Source organism: Orycteropus afer, unplaced genomic scaffold, assembly GCF_000298275.1.
Source record: "Orycteropus afer afer isolate SDZICR_OR568_19922 unplaced genomic scaffold, OryAfe1.0 scaffold00217, whole genome shotgun sequence".
In the NCBI taxonomy this organism is placed as follows: domain Eukaryota; kingdom Metazoa; phylum Chordata; class Mammalia; order Tubulidentata; family Orycteropodidae; genus Orycteropus; species Orycteropus afer.
Window position 1 is genome coordinate 973,994 of NW_006921804.1, and position 19,136 is coordinate 993,129.

A 19,136-nucleotide genomic window follows, 5' to 3' on the forward strand; every position below is an offset into this window, starting at 1 on the left:
AAAAAAAAAAAAAACTCAGACCACATCACAAAGCACCCAGAGAAGTGCCTGGAAAAGAGTGTGAGTGAAGGGTAACAGAATTAAAAAAGCATTCAGAAACCTCAGCGAGACCCAGGTCTTGGTGTAAACATTAGGAAGGCCTCCTAGGATCACCCTGCCCTCGAGAAACTGTGCTTTTTGCCACTGAATGAGTTCTCAGCTGCCTTCTAAGCTTAGGACCAAAAGGGCCCAAGTACTGATCTTGTCAATAGGGATGATGACACAAAGGGAAGTGGATGAATATATTAACCACAGCAAGAAAGTCACAAAGGAATGGACACCCTTCTGTGAAAAGGTGAGTAGACAATTATTATTTAACCTGGCATATTTCTTATTTAATTTTTTTTTTTTCCGTGTTCCCCCTTTCCCTTCCCACCTCTGGTAACCAGCAAAGTTCCCTTCCATATATAAATCTTCCCTTGACTTTTTATAATAATAAACTAATTCTATATTTATCCTTCTGTGATTGACTTATTTCACTCAGCATAATGCCCTCCAAGTTCATCCATGCTATGTAGTGTTTTGCAGACTCTACATCATTCTTTAGGGTTGCATAGTATCCCACTGTGTGTATGTACCACAGTTTGGTTATCCATTCTTCTGTTGATGGGCACCTGGGTTGTTTCTCTTTTTGCTGTTGTAAATAGTGCTGCGATGAACATGGGTGTGCATGGTCTTGTCCTGGCTCTCACTTCTTTAGCATATATACCTAGTAATGAATTGCCAGATCAAATGGTAATTCTAATTCCAACTTTTTAAGGAATTGCCATTCTGCTCTCCACAGTGGTTATATCAATTTACAGTCCCACCAGCAGTGCAAGAGAGTCTCAATCTCTCAAGAATTATTTTTTTTATAGGAACCTCCGTGCAAAGAGGTAGCAACTTTTATTTCTCCAACTCCCTCCTAATAGGCTATGACCTCCATATAGATGGAGCAGTGCTTTATATCCTGGCTACAGGATTGATGGTCAAGGACACAGCACTTTTATCTTCCCTTGTACTGAGGTTGGGGAGAAGCTTGGCAGCAAAGGGAAACAGTAATATGAAATACAGGGGTTATTTAATGTGGCAGTTGCTGCTAACTGGGTCCCAAAATCCACTCTCCCCATCTTCTTCAGTTTGAATGACTAAATTTGTAGCTAGACATGTTACCACTCAACTAAGGGACTCCATTTCCTAGGCTCCTTTGCAATAAGACATAGGCCATATATATGAACATATCCAGTGATCAATGAGCTAAAAGTGGAAGTGTTTTCTAGAACTTTCAAGGAGTGTTCTCCTCCATCTTTCTCCACTCTGCTGCCTGGAATGCAGAATGACAGCTGTAGCTTTAGCAGCCACCATGGACCTGAGAATAAAGGCCACAACCTAGTGATGGCAAAGCAAAGCTCAGAAAGGGGCTGGATCCCTGACAACTTTGTAGAGTCATCACGCTACCTCTGGCTGCCTACCTCCAACTTCCCTTTAGGGGAGAAAAATAAACTCCCTTCATGTAAGCCACAATTCTTTGTAGTTTCTCAGTTATGCTGCCAAACTTAATCCTTACTGATACAATTTTCTTTTTCAAATAATTTCCCCCAGCTTCAGATTTGTAACCTGGAGTCTGTGGGTCAAAGGTGACCATAGTGCTTTGTTAACTTACTGCTTCGTCATCGATGAAGGAGGCATCTGGGGCAATTTCCTGGGGGGGGACCAGGGCCGGATCCTGTGCAGGATAGTAGCCACCACTGTAATAATCCTGCAGACAAGGAAGAAAAACCACAACACACTGAGGGCATAGTGGAGAGGCAGACAAGTGTCCAGACAAGAGAAAACCTGCATTGAGGAGGCAGCAGAGGTGCTACACCACAGCCCCTCACCTGGGACCACTTCAAGGACCGACACTTTAACTCAGAACAATCCCTGCAGCTTTCCTCATCTGTACCATCCAGACAGATGTGTATCTTTCAGAGAAGAGTGACACAAGAATAAACACCTTCTCTTCTGCTTCAATCTACACCCTGTTCACTCAACTGCTTCCCAAAGCATAATCCCCACCCCCTTTTTATTCCTCAGCTCTACTTCCCTACTCATCACCGTCTGGTAAGCCACATATGAGTAGGGATGAGAAAGTGTGAGGGCATCTATTTCTCTTCTTCACCCTTTTTAGGGTCTCTGGAAACAGGGAAGGCGCTCTGGTGGCACAGTGGTTAAAGCATTCGGCTGCTACTCAAAAGGTCAGTGGTTGGAACCTACAAGCTGCTGCATGGGAGAAAGATAAGGCAATCTACTTCCAAAAAGACTGACAGGCCCAAGCGTGTTCTACTCTGCCCTAAAGGGTCACTGTAAGTCAGAATCGACTTGATGGCAGTGGGTAGACACAGGGAGACTATTTAAAAGTGTTAGGAAGGGAGTCTCTAACATAAAATAAACCACTATAAGGGTGGTATGGAATTTACAGTTCAGGAATCTGATGATTCCCCTTAGAGGTGAGCTGCACAGGTGTTGCGGATGACCTCAGGGGAAGAGGGGGTGAAGGCAAGGGCAAGGCCCCTGGTGGGGCCAACCTAGGCAGCTACAGGGCAGGGAAAGTCTCCTCCTTGTCTCTACCTTTTCCTGACTACTTCTACCACCTTTGCCCAAAACACTAAGAAGTGCCCCTCATTTTATCAGGAGCTAAATGGAAAAAATAAAGTTTAATAATCACTAAATAAAAATAATATATGAAAATCCAGAGGTTAGAATATGATTTTTCTAAGAAAGTATGAAAACAGGACACATTTAAATTACAAGGGTCCTCTGTTGCATTTAAAAAGCCCCAGTAGGGCAATGGTTAAGTACTCAGCTGCAAAGTGAAAGGTCAGCTGTTTGAACCACAAGTGGCTCGGCGGGAGAAAAGACCTGGCAGTCTGTTTCCTGCTCCAATAAAGACTGACACCCTAAGAAACCCTAGGGAGTAGATCTGCTCTGTCACACAGGGTCACTGCCAGTCGATAATCAACTCCTCGGCACCTAACAACAACTAGTACATTTAAACTGGCATACTTTGCATCTACTGCCTCAATGGTATTTACAGCTACATAGAGAATTCCAATTTGTAATTCGTTTGATGTAAACTAGTGGGGTTTTTTAGCTATAAATAGCACACTTTTTTCCCCAATGAGGTCAAAACACTTTTATCTTCTATTGTCTACCTCATTCCTTCTAACAAAAAGCCATGAGGGGAGATACAGTGTCCCCAGCAGCCTACAAGATACAACAAGGTTTAATAGGAAAGATTTAGGAAACCCAATTGCTTTGGTCAGAACAAGGTCCCCTCAAAGACCACTCTCTCCCCAACACCCAGGCTGAAGGTAATATTAACACTGACCATTCACAGAGTCACTGCGGCTAATGGGGCCTTAAGTCTTCCAACCACCCCAGGTTGGGAGTAAAACTTTTTGCAGTTGCTCAGCCCTGGGGCCAGTGGTGCCAAGTCCCCAAACTCCTGGGAGCCCTCTCCATACAGGGAAACTCTTTGTTAAACCAATTTACAACCTGGAATCCTATACTTTCACTCTCTGAAGCCACAAAGAACAAATTTAATAATCTCTTCCAATAACATTTGAATAAAAATAGTTATAATAATCATTAATTAAATATTGCTAATGTTCCAGACACCACGCTAAGCTAATGCAATCCTTTTATCAACCCTATGAGGTCACTATTCTCATTTTACAGCTGCAGAACCTGAGACTTAAATAAGTAGTTAAAAATGTGTCCAGACTCCCACAGCTCTGCACACAAACCCAACCACCCTCAGCACCCACACTCTATCACTGCCCAAACGACTGTCCCGGGCCTTTTCCTCTCCAGGTATTTGCCTCAATCCTTTCAACCTCTCATGACATGACTGAGGCCTCACACTGTTTTCCTTATGCCCCTTTCCAGGTTCCCGCCTCTCCTCCTCACCCTGCCTTCCCCCTTCCTTTTGGATTTCTCAACACTCCTAAGACATCTCACGGCTAACCAGAAGGCTGGCGGTTCAAACTCACAAGCCACTCCGGGGAAGGAAGACCAGGCAATCTACTTTCTCAGAGATTTACCACCTCGGAAACTCAAAACTCAAACCAAACCAAACTCACTGCCGTCTAGTTGATTCGACTCATAAAGACCCCTCCTTGGTTTCCGAGGAGGTATATCTATGGAAGTAGATTGCCCAACCTTCCTTCCAAAGAGTGGCTGGTGGATTTGAACTGCCAGCCTTCTGGTTAGCAGTCAAATGCCTTAGGCAGTACACCACCAGAGCTCCCTTGGAAACCCAAAAGGGGTCGCTATGTGTTGGAATCAACCCGATGGTAGTGAGTTTGGTTTTTTTTGGTTTATCCATTTCTAGAAACTCTCCTTAGACTAACTGCTATCTCAGTGTCTATGCCACAGATAACTCATCCTCATTGTCCACATCTGCAGAAGCAATCTTGTCTAAGATTAGAGCATGCTCCTCTTTCATCTTCTCCCTATAGGCCTCACAATAGTTTTTTTGTTTTCAGAATAAAGGTATCAACATGAGATTCTTGAAGTCTGTCAGGCTTTAGATCAATATGGTTCAGATTAAAGTTAGTATGTTTTGAGGCTTGATAGGTACAGGATAATCAAGATGCTAGAAGGTTCACTAATTCAGCCAACGTGATACCACAAAGGCTGTGTCACTGGCTCAAAGCTCCCCGTCCCCCCTGCTCTAAGATCCCTGGCCTGCCCTCCATGCCTTCTACTCACCTGATAATAAGCACCAGCAGCATTGGCATCGCCGTATGTGGAAAACTGATTGTAGCTATAGTCATCCCCAGGCTTAGGCATCCAAGGGGCCCCACTTGAGCCTGCTGCCATCTTGAATTCAAGGGGAGCATTGGCTGCATCATCCTGGAAGGCCGTGTCTGGTTCTGTCCCTGGGGGCAGCTCTTCAGGGACAGTGGGGATGGGGTAAGGGTATGGCTCAACTCCAGGTGGCTCAGCCTTATCGGGGAGGGAGAAGAAGTTCTCAGGGGCAACTTCCTCATCACTGTCGTCCTCCTCCTGTGTGATCTGCTTCGTCACCTGCAGGGCAGCACTCTTGGCAGCAGCCTTGATGGCAGAGGGCGACGGAGTGGTGGTTGTGGTGCCCACAACAGGGGCAAGAGAGGAGGGCTTGGTCTTAGGGGCTAGTCTGGAGGGCTTAGTGTCAGAGGAGCCATCCGAGGGTTTCCGGGAGAAGGCATGGGGCAGAAGCAACCTGTTAGTCTCTTTCACAGTCAGGTTTTTAGGTTGGGGAAGCAAGGCAGACAAACCAGTCCCCTCTCCAGATCCCTGGTGAGCCCGGATTTGGGGTAAAGGGAAGAAAGATGACAAGTGAGATTTTATGTTATGTACTATCAACATCAAGAACAAGAACTACTGATATGGACTCTAGCCTGAAATCTTACCAGCCCTTACTCCTTCTTACCTCTGTCCACTCAGGTCATCCACTAGGCTTGATCTACCTTAGGCCCTTCTGCCAGCCACTTCTCCCAACGTGAGACACTATCCCTGTTCTCAACTCCACCTCAATCCAGCTCCACTGCCCCCCACCACAATCTCCCCCCTCCCACCCTATTAATTTTGGCAATTATGATGCTCTTAGTCTAAAATCCCCCTTCCCTAATAGTCCAGGGCTCTCTCTAGCTGATCACTCGACCTCTCTCCCCTCTTCACCAGGAGCTCGCTCCTTCCTTTGTACTGCTACCCACAGTCAAGAACTAGGTGCTGTCCAAAGGATACATTCATATCTGCTACCAAAAGTCCCCTCCCACCCAAGAAAAGCCCTCTAGATAAGATATATTCAGTTTGTTTATGCCAGAAGCAAGCATTTAACTTACCAGTTTGCAAGCTAATTGGCCTAGACCATTAATAGTTCCTATCACTTATAAGAATCTCTGATTGTATTTTCTGGATGATAAAGGGCCAGCTCTGCCTAACTGTGGGACTAAGGGAGCTAAGAATTTGAAAAAAGAGAGTGGAATAAGGTCACTGTCCTGGAGTACCACGTACTACACCCTGCTCAGCCAAGAACTGCCCAGAAAGAACAGAGTCAAGAGGGCAGGAGAACTGTTCATCCAGAGAGAGGTTCTTCCTGTTCACAGACTGGGATCATTCTGGCCTGGCAGCCCCAGAGTTCAGGTTCACAGCAACCAGGCTGAGGTGTTGGTGGAAAAACTCTCAGGGTTCCTTTGAAATGTTCTACTTCTCAGGCAACAAGCTGGGGTCATGGCTAGATCTTCTGCAGTGCTGGGTCTCCACTCTGCCTTAACAGCTCTGAGTTCCTCCACCCACTCATCTTTCCCTTCCATCAGGAAGACTGACTCCTGGCGTGCCTTCTGAGCCAATGACCCTCTAGCACTTTTGTTCTAACTTCCTCCAGGAATCTACTAAGATAACAGGAGGAAAACTGGCCTCCTTCCGCTTCATTTGTCCACATCTTCCACGAGTCCTCTTTCACTCAGCACACTATAAATACGGACACAACTTCACTCTCACCAGTTATCTAATTTCCACACAGTCATGTATTTCTGAGACCACCTGAAAGGCACAGGCTCCAATTCAGTAAGAACCATGTCCCAGGGGGACAGTGCCATATTCAGAAGAGCTTTTAATCAACTCTAAAGGAAGGATTTTGGATGGTAGAGTAATGCCTTAACAGAGTCAGGGGAAGAGGGCACTTCAGCACAGAATACCTGAATCACAACCAACCACCTTATAGATGTAGGATCACTTTTGCTTTTCCCTGAGACATATGGTTAACATGAGGTCACAGAGTACAAATTACTGTGTAGAAAAGAACAGGAAGAAACTCCTGGGAGTCAGAACAAAGGCACTGGGACAAGGGAAAACAGAAGCATACAGCAGGGAGATTATCTACGAGCACCACTGAGCTGAGGACTTCTGGTCCTGATCATGGAGAAGCAGCCATGGGCTATGGTTAAGAGCTTGGACTATACAGCCACACTGCCTGGGTCTGAATCCCAGCTCTGCTCCCACTAATTGTCTGACCTTGGCCAAGTTCCTTAACCTCTCTGTTCCTCAGTTTCCTCACATATAAAATAAAATAAAGCTACAACTTAGGCACTATTATGAGGATTAAGTGTTGGTAAAGCATTTAGAACAGTGCCTGGTGCACAGTAAATGCTATTTAAGTCTTCATTTTCCAGGTAAAAAATGAGGCAAGGAGAAGATGGATAATTTAAAAATACAGATGATTCCTAACATCATTTTGACCAATCCATTCATTCTACCCTCCCTAAATAATCCTTTTACCTGAGGTGTAATGAATTGAATTGAGTTATAATTCATCTCCCTGCCACAGCCTGGCCTCTTGGAGAGGTTAAAAGCCAAGGGAGGGTAGAGAAATACAAGGTCTGAAGTTACAAAAGAAAACAACCAAACCTAAATAATCAGTTGTCAAATCCCTGCATTTGCTAGAAGCCTGGTTTAGAAGTCCTCTTATAGAAAACAATATGGAAAGAAAGGAAAGGACTTGTTTTATGTCACAAAGCTTACCTGAAGGACAGTTTTCTTCTTTGTGGGTTCATCTTCCTCAGAATCTGACTAAGAGAAAAAGAAATGAAATAAGATCTCACTGTTCAGGATTGTGGAGGTAACATTCACTTTAAATGAAGCACATATAAAGAGTTAGACAACAGAGGTCATCTTGTTTGTACCACATCTCTGTGCAGAGGTCCATCTACCCACCTACCCCAGTCCAACAATGTTCCTTCCTGCTCTTATCTTCAGAGAACAAGGACTCCCTTGGTCACCTATTTTTAAAAATTAAGATTATTTCCTTCTATTTGGTTCTTGGTAGAAAGAAAAAGCTTTACCCAATTGTCTTCCTATATATCTGTCTACCAGAAGATGAATGGGATTTGGCCCACAATCTCACCCAATCTCAGCTTCACTTCTAAAACCACTTATATAGACTACATAACCACAGGGCTGGGGAATTCCAGTGGGATTAAGTGGTGTGTTAACTACTCTTCTGTGAGGCATTAAAGGTCAAAGCCATTGGAGTAAATCCATTCCCTCTCCAACCATGATCTATTGTCTGCCAGAGAGAAAGTTGCTCATGTCCAGGAAGGGGGCAGGCAAATGATGTCTATGAGGATTTAGGGCAAGGCAGGAAGTCATCAGTATTAGCCCTCTGACTCATCAGGACTGTTTCTAATACAGGCTCTCTCACTGGAAAATATCTATACTTTTAGTGCAATACCAGTTCTTCAGTGTCTTCAACTACAGGAAAGATGCAAGGCATGCAAACAGCAAACGTTAATATCTTATTTTAAAAAAAAAATGACATGAGACAAAGTATATGTGAACTGCTGTATGAAAAGTGAATTTACTCTGTAAATCTTCACCCAAATCCTAAAAAAAAAAAAGAGTTACTACCCAAATCAAGAACCCTAAAACTTTCCATTTACTCCAGGGCCTCCCCTTACTCCAATGGTTTGGGCATCTCTAAATACAGATTATTAGGCAGGAATGAGAGCCGTTCATCTCCAAGATGCTACATGATCTCAAGTCTTCTGCCTGTGTTTCTCAACTTAGACCTTACATCTCACAAGTTCCTTTTTGGATTCATCTGTTATATGGTCTTTCAATCATAATTACTGAGAACCCACTATGTGCAAGACAGTGTGCTACATACTGCAGATAGTTTCCCAACCAGTATCCCATGGATGGGTTACAGATATGATGATTCTGATCTATTCAGCCCCCAGAGCTTGCAAGACTTGAGGAGGCTACATTCCTGAGCCATTGATCTCTAGAGGCACAACATGGGCCATTTACCCCACTGTGTGTCAAATGTGTCCTATGTGTGTCTTGACATAAAAAATGTCCTTGGCCTCAAGGAACTTAAGAGTCCAGCAAGGAAGAATAACAAGTACCCAAATAATCTCCGTAATATATGACAATGAAAGATAAGAGCACCAAGTATGGTTCAAACATCCACAAAGAATCTGCTGTTCCTGTATTTCTGTTTTCCTTCATGTAAGTCCCTCCCCTTGTCACTCCTCTCCTTGTTCCTGCATCACTGACACTTCTCACTCTCCTACCAATGTCTTCTGTACTTCCTGACTCAAAACTCTTAAAATATCTTCCTAATGAATCTCTCCTTGCTCTTTTTCTCTGTGTTCCTGATCACTCATTTGTTTTGCATGGCATCATACCAACTCTGGTTCATTTGCGCCTGCTCTGTAAACAGTGTATTTCTCATGTGGGTATTCTCACCTTTACTCTGACAGCAAAGGCCATACCTTATAGTTCAATATGTCCTCACAGTATTCAGTACACAAGTAGTTTAATAACTGCTGCCAAATGTATTTTTGAAAAACCTAACAGAAATCTGTCTTGGTAACTAAATGTGGGGGATAAGGGAAAGGACATCAAAGGAAAAGACAACCACCTACTAAGTCCCTCCTATGTTTCAAGCAATGTACTCACAATTTTTCACTTAATCCTTACAATAATATTTCACGGTATTAGTATCCCAATTTTACAGGTAAGAAGGATAAGGCTTGGAGAAGTTAAATAACAGTCACGTGGCTAGTACAAAGCAGAACCAGAACTGGAACCTGTTTTGGCTCCCATGCTTTTGCAGTGACACTATGCTGAGCTGAGTTTGTCTAGGCCTGAGATCCACACTGTGGATGTCACACTCGATCCCAGATGACACAACCAAGAGCCTAAGGCACAAAATCAGAAATAGAGGTTTGAGTCTCAGTTCTGTCATTTATTGGCTGAGGGTTCCCCAATAAGCCATCTAACCTTTCTAAGTCTCAGCTGGAAATAATACTTATCCATGCATATGTTATAACAGTGTTTGAAGACTGCATGAGTTACTATACATGAAAATGTATATAAACTAAAATTCTAAATATAATTCAAGGATTATGATCCTATCTGGCTTGCTGAGATAGCAAACTCAACCAAAGAAAAACTCTCTAGCACCAAACACCTACATATTTTCTATCTTTTCTCTCTGTTCCAAACGCCCATAGCCTCTCAGGGCCTTCTGACCACCTCCCTTGTCTTCACCATGAAGACATACTCTGCGGTGAATTGCTTAATTTTTCTAAGAGAAATTGTTCAAGCAATTGGTGTCAGAATGGTAGGATTAGCTGCAACGGCCCAGACTCACTGGAATATGTGGTTTTGGGAGAAAGGAGATAAACGTGAAAATAAGAAACTTTTGGCTTCTGGATGGGATAAAAGACACCCATGGCTTGAAGCAGCTCTTTTGCTGAGATGGTCACCCAAGGTAAAAGCTATTCATGGGATTTAGGACAGGCAGATCTAACTCCTGAGGAATTGGCTAGTTGCATGTATATGGAAATACAGAATGACAAGGACAAAGGAGGAAAAAGGTGAGACTTACAATTCCTTGGTTGCTGTTATCAGCAATAGCTGCAATGGCAGGGAAAAAGAATGTAGAGCCGGGTTGTAGCACTGAATCAAGCTCAGATCCAGTCTGATTAGAGCTATGGCTGCTAGTTTCAGGGCCAACCCAGAAAGGAAAAATTGTGTCAGAACAACAGGCAGTACCGGTACAACCACTGGTCATCAAAAAGGTAGTCAGGGAAGGGAACGGGCAAAGCCAAGAAACTACTGAAAGCAGAGGGTACAGTGTGAAAGAGCTGCTTCAGTTTGTAAATTGGTCTTATCAGCTTCCTGAGGAACCTTAACTAAAATGGATTGTGAAAGTGACTAATTTAGGGGAGGCATCTTTAGTTTTGAATACTGCCGAGTGGAAAAGCATGTCTGGATTGATGCAAGACCCACAACTCACTATGTAACAGGCCCAAATGTTGATCCAAGATCCATTTACAGGGCAGGTTAACCCAGAGGAGGCAGCCAGTCTGTTGGAATGGATAAAACTTGCGGTCAGGTTTGTGGATCCTGAGAAGGGAAACTGCCCCTCTTCCCCTTTAAATACCCCCTGGAACACTCCAGAGGAAGCAGCTGATGTGCTGCTTATGCAAGCCATGCTGGAATGGCTTTATGGTGATCGTGATATTCACCCAATGAGAATGCCCCTTACACAGGTCATGGCAGATATGGTGATCAAGGGAGCCCCTTCTACATGGGCACCCCACGTAACTCTGCTGTTGCAAAGCAAAGCAACAATTCAAGAAGCCATGTCAGGTCTATTAGCACAACTTCCCCGCATGGGTTTTACAAATGCAAGAAGCATAAGAGTGATTAATAGGAGAATGGAAAGAGGCCATAGGGAAAGAACTTATCTCAGCAGGTCGAAGATTTTTCGATGGTTGTTAAGGAATGAGATGAATATAACAGACATTAATGGAGCTGAGATCAGGGTGCTGATGCAGCACTACAGGAGATTGGGTTGACCAGTGGAAACTCCTGCTGGTCCCCCCACCTTAAGGAGGACTAGACAAGTTTGTTCTATTCACTCCACTCGGGAGAAATTTAATAATAGGAATTCCCACCTGGGACCAGCTGAAGCAGAGACTCAGCTAACTGATGAAGCCAGAGACTGCAGGGGGGCCAGTGTCTTCCAGTCCAGCCCCCAGCAGGGGACCTGAGACCATATGCACATGTGTAGGTAAAATGGCCTGGGGGTGGGGAACAGACCTTCTTGGGACTCTTGGACACAATGTACCAATGTACTGTCATCCCAAAACCTGCCAATGAAGTGTTGAAGGGGCCTAAGATTAGACTAGGGGGATATGGGGATGCGGCAGTTGATGGGACTAAGGTGAAAGTTTGGATGAGAACTGGAAGATTTAAACAGATGTTGTATGAAGTAGTTGCATCTCCTTTACCTGAATGCATTATCAGTATGGATATTATGTCTAATTGGAGAAATCTCCCTCTACCTGATATTGCAAAACTGAAGGTGTATCAGTGTGCCCTTAGGCCAGTATTGATTGGATATGCTAAAAGGGAACCATTAGAATTGCCTGAACCCACTCAGGTTGTTAACTTGAAACAGTATAGGATACCTGGTGGACAGAAGGAAATCAATGCTTTGATTAAAGACATGCTGAAGGTCGGAGTGTTGGTGCCAACAAATTCTCTGTATAACAGCCCTATATGGCCTGTGAAAAAGGCAGATGGCTCATGGAGACTGACAGTAGACAACCGAAGCCTAAATAAAGTAGTGCCACCGGTGGCTTCAGCTGTTCCAGACATGGTTATCGGTGGTGCAGAAAATACAACAGGTCAAAGGAGACTGGTACTCAGCGACTGATCTTGCCAATGCCTTTTTCTCCATACCAATCTCGGAAATTGAGCCCGTCATAGTTTGCTTTCACATGGGAAGGCTCTCAGTATACTTTCAGAGTTTTGCCCCAGGGTTATTTGAATTCATCAGCTTACTGTCATGACTTGGTTAGGAGAAACTTGTACTTGGTGCAGATTTCAAGTATGGCGATACATTACATTGATGACATTACGTTGATATCAAACACAGAAGAACAGGCTAGGGTAGATTTGAAAACAGTGATGGCCCACATAAGCAAGAGAGGCTGGTTAATAAATCCAGCAAAAATCCAGGGCCCTGCCCAAACAGTGAAATTCTTGGGAATAACTTGGGCAGGAGCCAGCCGTGACATTCCACAGGTAACCAAAAATAAGTTGCTATCACTACCTACCCCCAAGACTAAGCTGGAAGCCCAACATTTAATTGATTTGGATTCTGGAGAACACATATTCCACACCTGGGTATATTTCTGGCTCCTATCCATAAAGTCACTAGGAAGAAAAGTACATGTGAATGGGGGCCAGAGCAATAGCAGGCTATGTCCGAAATACAGAAAGCGGTCTCACTGTCCTTGCCTTTAGGATTTTGCAGGTGTCTGCTATAAGTGCTTATGCAGACTGGAGTTTATGACAAAAACCAGAGAATGCTGCCCTATGACAACCACTGGGATTTTGGACTAGAAAGTTTCCAGATGCTGCATCACAATACATGCCATTTGAAAGGCAATTGCTTGCCTGCTATTGGGCATTGATTGAGACTGCCTCAACAATAGAAGGGCATAAAATTATTATGAGACCTGAAATACCCATAATGTCTTGGGTGATGTCAGAGAAACACTCTAATAAGGAAGGTGGTACCCAAAATAGTTCCATAATAAAATGGAAATGGTTTATTCAAGAACAAGCAACTGGAGGGATCCAAGGAGGCACCCATCCTATCCATGAGCAGGTAGCCTCCTTTCCTATAGGTCCTACCTGGGAACCACCCGAGGAGCTGCCAGAACCCATTGCCACATGGACAGTGCTCTATGAACAACTTTCTATGGATCAACAAAAGACTGCTTGGTTCACAGATGGCAGCTCCAGGGTACATGGGCAACAACTAACATGGAAAGCTGCTGCATTAAGCCCAGCAGACAGAAAGACCCTATTGAAGAAGGTGAAAACAGGTCAGCACAATGGGTTGAACTGCATGCTGTCTTCTTAGCCGTCATGGAAGAATTGGGCAACAGTGAGAGCCCATATGTTTGGATTTTCACTGATTCATGGGCAGTCACCAATGGCCTGGCTATATGGTCAAGCAAGTGGGTGACAGAAAATTGGACTATTAAGGGGACACCTGTGTGGGCATGAACCTATGGAAAGCACTCTGGGAGTTCAGAGGACGCATTAGAGTAAGCCATGTCAATGCCAATCAGAAGAATCCCCTTCCTGGATCAAAAGGTGATTGGAACCAGCAAATGGATATGTTGGTATGCTCCCTTGAGGTGGCCAATTCGGTTCATGAGATGAGTGGACATGGGGGTGCTGCAGCAATGCAGAGATGGGCTGAATCAAGACGCATCCTTCTTGCACCCTCTGAGGCACAAAATGCCAATAAGGACTACTCTGTCTGTCAGCAAGAAAGACAGAGGTTACATATGGCTATGGGGCAGATTCCCCAGGGGAATGCCCTGCACACAGCTGGCAAGTCTATTATATAGGACCAATGATACCAGTGGCTCCAGGTGGCTATAAATGGGTCCTCACAGGAATAGATACTTACTCTGGACTGGGTTTTGCTTATCCTGTGACAGATGCAAATGCCAAAAACACCATTAAAGGATTGAAACAAAAGATACTGTACCAATTTGGGCCACCAAGTTTTATTTCCTCAGACCAAGGGAACACACTTTACATCCCGCAGGATGCAGCAATGGGCCGAAAAACATCATATTAAGTGGACATACCATGCTGCATACCATCCTTAAAGTAATGGTTTGATAGAGAACTGGAATGGGCAATTGAAACATTTGTTGTCTATAACTGGGGGAGATAAAGGCCTAAAGGACTGGCTCACACGCCTTCATGAATGTGTGCTCACACTCAACATGAGGCAGGTGAAGGGAGGATCACCACTCAACAGATTCCTATGCTTTTCTGGGGGATCTAGGGAAGAAGGGGTAGGGAAGGATGCTGGTGCCACTGTACAATTTTTCCCCACATCACCTAACATTGTTTTCTTCCTGCCAGAAGCTGTGGTCCCTGGACCTGGGATGCAGCTGCAGGTGTCAGAGGCTGGAGTGATCCCTAAGCAAGAGACTGTTTCTATACCCCTGAACCTGTATGCCAGAATTCCCAAGGGCCTTATGGGATGGATTGTACCTTCTCCCTATCTGGCCAAACTGGGGCTGACAGTGAATACTACCATCCTGCCCAGTGGTCAAGATAGCCCATTAGTTTTATATCTGTGTAACCATATACAGCATGAATGGGAGTGGACTGAGGGAGAAGCACTTGCTAGACTGATCTTGCTACCAGCAATATGGATAGGCACAACAACTGAACTTGATGTCCCCTCCCAAGGTGGGAAAGTCTGGGTAAAAATAAATGATGAATGGAAGGAAGGAGAAATAATAGCTGTAGGTAAAGGAATGAATAAATGGGTTATGCATTGGGGGATATCCAACATTATGCTGATACCTAAAGATAGACTGAGAACAAGAGAATATTATCTCAGTTAAATACCATCAGATACCACAAAGAATGATAGTGAGAAAAATTTTGGATCAGATGGACAAATACAGCAGATGTGAATTCCTGGTATCTGAATAATCTCACCCTTAGGACTTTTTGCCTTACTGAAACACTAATTGTTAATGACCTTGGGACCGGTAATATGATTGGGAGGGGCAAATTAATCTTTCAACTATGAAAGGGCTAATGGCTAGAAAAGCCAGGGGGTGCAATGCAGTGAATTGCTTGATGTGGCCCTTCTAGCCATTGTCCTCCATTCTGTGATGTATTGTAAATCCTATTATCTATGCCTGTTTGGGGTGGTGTGGTAGTTAAGGTCAGGTGTCAACTTGGCTGGGCAGCAGATAGTAGTCTTCCCTATAATGACTGGCAATCCGCTCTGTGGCGGGATTTGCCTTGAGCTGCTGATTGTTAAAGCCATCCACTTGGGTTATTTCTGTTGGAGCAACACATGTGGAATGTATCTTGAGTCCTGCCTTGCTGGAGGGTATAATTCAAATCACCACCCTTAGCTTCCTTGAGAGTATACCTATGAATCTCCTGGGAAGGTTCACCCTCCTCCTGCTCCAGTTCTGTGTTTTGGCTCATCCTCATCTCAGCCCTGGATTTGGGGCAGCAGCCATCATCTGATCTGCTGATTGAGGTTCATCAAACCCTGAGAATCAGAGGATCCTCCAGACCCACTCACGGACCTGGAACTCGCCAGCCTGCCAGCCTGCCAGCCTCCACCACTACTACATGAGATGATCCCTTGGGTGTCTGAGTTCTGTGAGGCATTACAGGGAAATACAGAACCCTAAGATGGGGGAAATTACTGGGAGGAGGAAGAAGAAGGGTTAATGTCTGAAATGATGGAGTAGCACGGTAGTTGGACATTTGGGACATCTTTAACCTCCGCCTCATGGGGACCGGCCTTGTGCTGATCTTTCTGAGAGAAACTGTTCAAGCACACTCCTTTCTAGCAGGCCACACAGAATCACATCATTATGGGGTATACAAGGTTCTAATGAAGTACCCAGGCACAATTAAACATTAACATCTCAGGCAATAGATCCAAAGAAAACAATCCAAAAATAAATTTAATCCAAGTTTAAGACAATTTCATTGATAAAATTCTACAAACATATTCTTAATTTTCCAGATTCTGTGAGAAACTGTGAAAATGGAGGCAAACTGTCTTATGACTAATAGAACTGAAGGCCAGATCAGCTGTGGAAAGAAATTCAATTTCTCTTTGTTGTTGTTGTTGTTATGTGCCGTCAAGTCGGATCTAACTCATAGCGACCCCTCCTTGGGTTTCCGAGGCAGTTATCACTACGGAAGTAGATTGACCAACCTTCCTTCCAAGGAGTGGCTGGTGAGTTTGAACCGCCAGCCTTCTGGTTAACAGCCAAGTGCCTTAGGCACTATGCTACCAGAGCTCAATTTCTCTTTAAATGTCACAAACTCTTTCCATTATACTGACAACCTAAGTTTAATGTTTAAAAGCACAGAAAAATCTGTACGAAGACTTCAAGAACACTTTCACCATCATTCTCATCTTGTGTTAACCCCCATTATAGTAGTCTCCTGACTGGGCTGGATACAATCAAACCAAAAAACTCCAACCAATTTCTGTTGAGTCACTTTTGACTCAATGCAACCCCATGTGTTTCAGAGTAGAACTGCCCTCTATAGGGCAGCTTCATGACCGTGAACTTTCGGAAGCAGACTGCCAAGCCTTTCTTCCGAGGTGCCTCTGCGTGGGTTCAAACCACCAACCTTTCAGTTAGTAGTCTAGTACTTAACCATTTGAACCACCCAGGGACTCCACTAGATACAACAGACTCCCTGGAATAGAACATTTAAAATAAGAATCTCAAAAATGTGCTGAGCCCCTAAACCTTTGCTAAGTCATGACTACTCACCTTTCAGGGAGAGGCAGAAATATATCTTTCCCTCTTAAAGCTGACAAACAAGGCTCAGAGACAGCCAATAACCCACGCAAGGCCACAGACAAACTCAAGGGGTACTGGGAGGCTGGAGAAATAAAGTGAGTACCTATCTCTTCCCCTTACACTAACTTTAGCCAACTCTATCCTAGAAGAGGTTGGAAACATGGAACTCACTGGTTCACTATGGAAAGTGGTTAGATGCCACTTGAAGCACTATATGAGGGCCTGACTAAAAACTAAAAAGAAACAGAAGGAAAGTTCAGCAAGGAATTAACCTAACACATCAACAAAACATGTAAGTTCAAAGTAGCAGAAAGCAGAAAGAGGAGTAATTCAAAAGCTAAAAGATGTGCAAGTACCTTCCAGTCATGCTCTATTGGGGGGGGGGGGTTGGGGGGGGGAACAAGGATGAGTGGATAGCTGTCTTGGAGCATGTGAAAGGAAAATCAATTCAGTTTCTATCAAGAACTGTATTAAATACACAATACACTACCTCCTTTGCCATTAGACCAGAAGAAATGGATCGTGTCTGGCTACCATTACTGAACATTTTTATCAAGGACTCAATAGATGGATACTGATCAAAAGGAGTAAAATTGTGGAACAGAACTGCAAATTTTATGGAAACCATAAATCTCAGATCCACTGAGACTGGGGGAACCTCTGAATCTACTGCCCAGAAATAATCTTCAAACCTTGATCCAAAACTATCCCATGAACTCATCTTTAAACTAAACAGTTCAGCTGAATTAATAAAGAATGTTTGCCTTAAGCATTACATTCGTTTAAAGAATTACGTATATGAGATCAAATTGACAACAGTAACTCTGAAGCACAGATGAAAACTTTAAGGGACAGAGTCCAAGTTAACAGTGGTGAAACAACAGGAGTAGAGATAATGAAAATGGTGATTCAATGTGAAGTATGTAACCAATGTCACTGAAGTGTACAAGTAGAGCTCATCAACAGATGAATGGATAACCAAAGTATGGTACATACACAGAACGGAATACTACACAACCCTAGAGAATAATGAAGAATCTGAGAAACACCTCATAACGTAGATGAACTTGGAGCACCTTATGCTGAGTGAAATAAGTCAATCACAGAACGACAAATATTGTATGAGTCTGATATAAAAAGTCAATAAAAAGTTTACACAGGGAAGGAAAGTATCTTTGTTGGTTACCTGGGATGGGAGGGGAGGGAAAACTGCTGGCTAGTTAAGATACATATGTTGATTTGAGTGAAGGTAAAGACAATATAACAAAAGTTTGTGACCAGCACAGTATCACTAAAGAAAAGGAAGACACGTGAACAAGAGGTATAGACAATAAAGGTAAATACTACTACATACACGACACTGCAGTATCAGTAATAGCAAACACTAATCTATAGGTGGATCATAGGTAGGCAGGCAAGAAGATAAGGTATGGGTAGATAAATGGGAATACAGTCATGACCATACATAGGTTTGGCAGATGATATTCTGCACACATATTTGTATGTGCTATAAAAATCTCCATATCCATTACACAACTAACAAGGGACAAAGTTAGGATAATTTCTTACCCACAACTAAGCACCTTAAGGGAGTAAGACACTGGGCCTGAAGGCTTGGGACTATGGTCATGGGAGACATCAAGCTCAATTGGCACAACCTAGTAACCTACTATGCTCTGGTAGCATAGTGCCTAAGGTACTTGACTGCTCACCAGAAGGCTGGCAGTTCAAACCCACCAGCCACTCCTTGGAAGGAAGGTTGGGCAATCCTACTTCCACAGTGATACTGCCTCGGAAACCCAAGGAGGGGTCGCTATGAGTCAGGGCCAACTCGATGGCAAACAACAACAGTACACAAAAACATTGTTCTACATCCTACTTTGGTTAAGTAAGTAGAGTCTTAAAAGCTTGTGACCAGCCAGCTACCCAGAGGGAGTGAGTAGATGAACCTGTGCGCTCAGGACCATAGTCGCAGGGGACATCAAGCTCAATTGGCATAACATACTACGCAAAACATTGTTCCACTTCCTACTTTGTCAAGTAGCAACTGGGATCTTAAAAGCTTACAAGCATCAAAATGCACCAACAGCAGAAGAGAAGCCAGATGATTGGGACCTTCTAAAAATTAAATGTTTATGTGCTTCCAAAGACTTCTCCAAAAGAGTCAAAAGA

The 19,136-nt window shown here is 43.8% G+C and overlaps 1 protein-coding gene across 1 annotated transcript in view; it reads right to left on the minus strand.

Annotated features, from left to right (window-relative positions):
- The window catches only part of PRCC (proline rich mitotic checkpoint control factor), a 37,314-nt gene that overhangs the window by 5,338 nt on the left and 12,840 nt on the right, over positions 1–19,136 (minus strand). Inside the window, exons 2-4 of the mRNA XM_007948420.2 lie at positions 7,567–7,614; positions 4,774–5,340; positions 1,682–1,777 (exon numbers count right to left, since the gene is read on the minus strand). Coding sequence (XP_007946611.1) covers positions 1,682–1,777; positions 4,774–5,340; positions 7,567–7,614 — 711 coding nt within the window. The remainder of the gene's footprint in view (positions 1–1,681; positions 1,778–4,773; positions 5,341–7,566; positions 7,615–19,136) is intronic.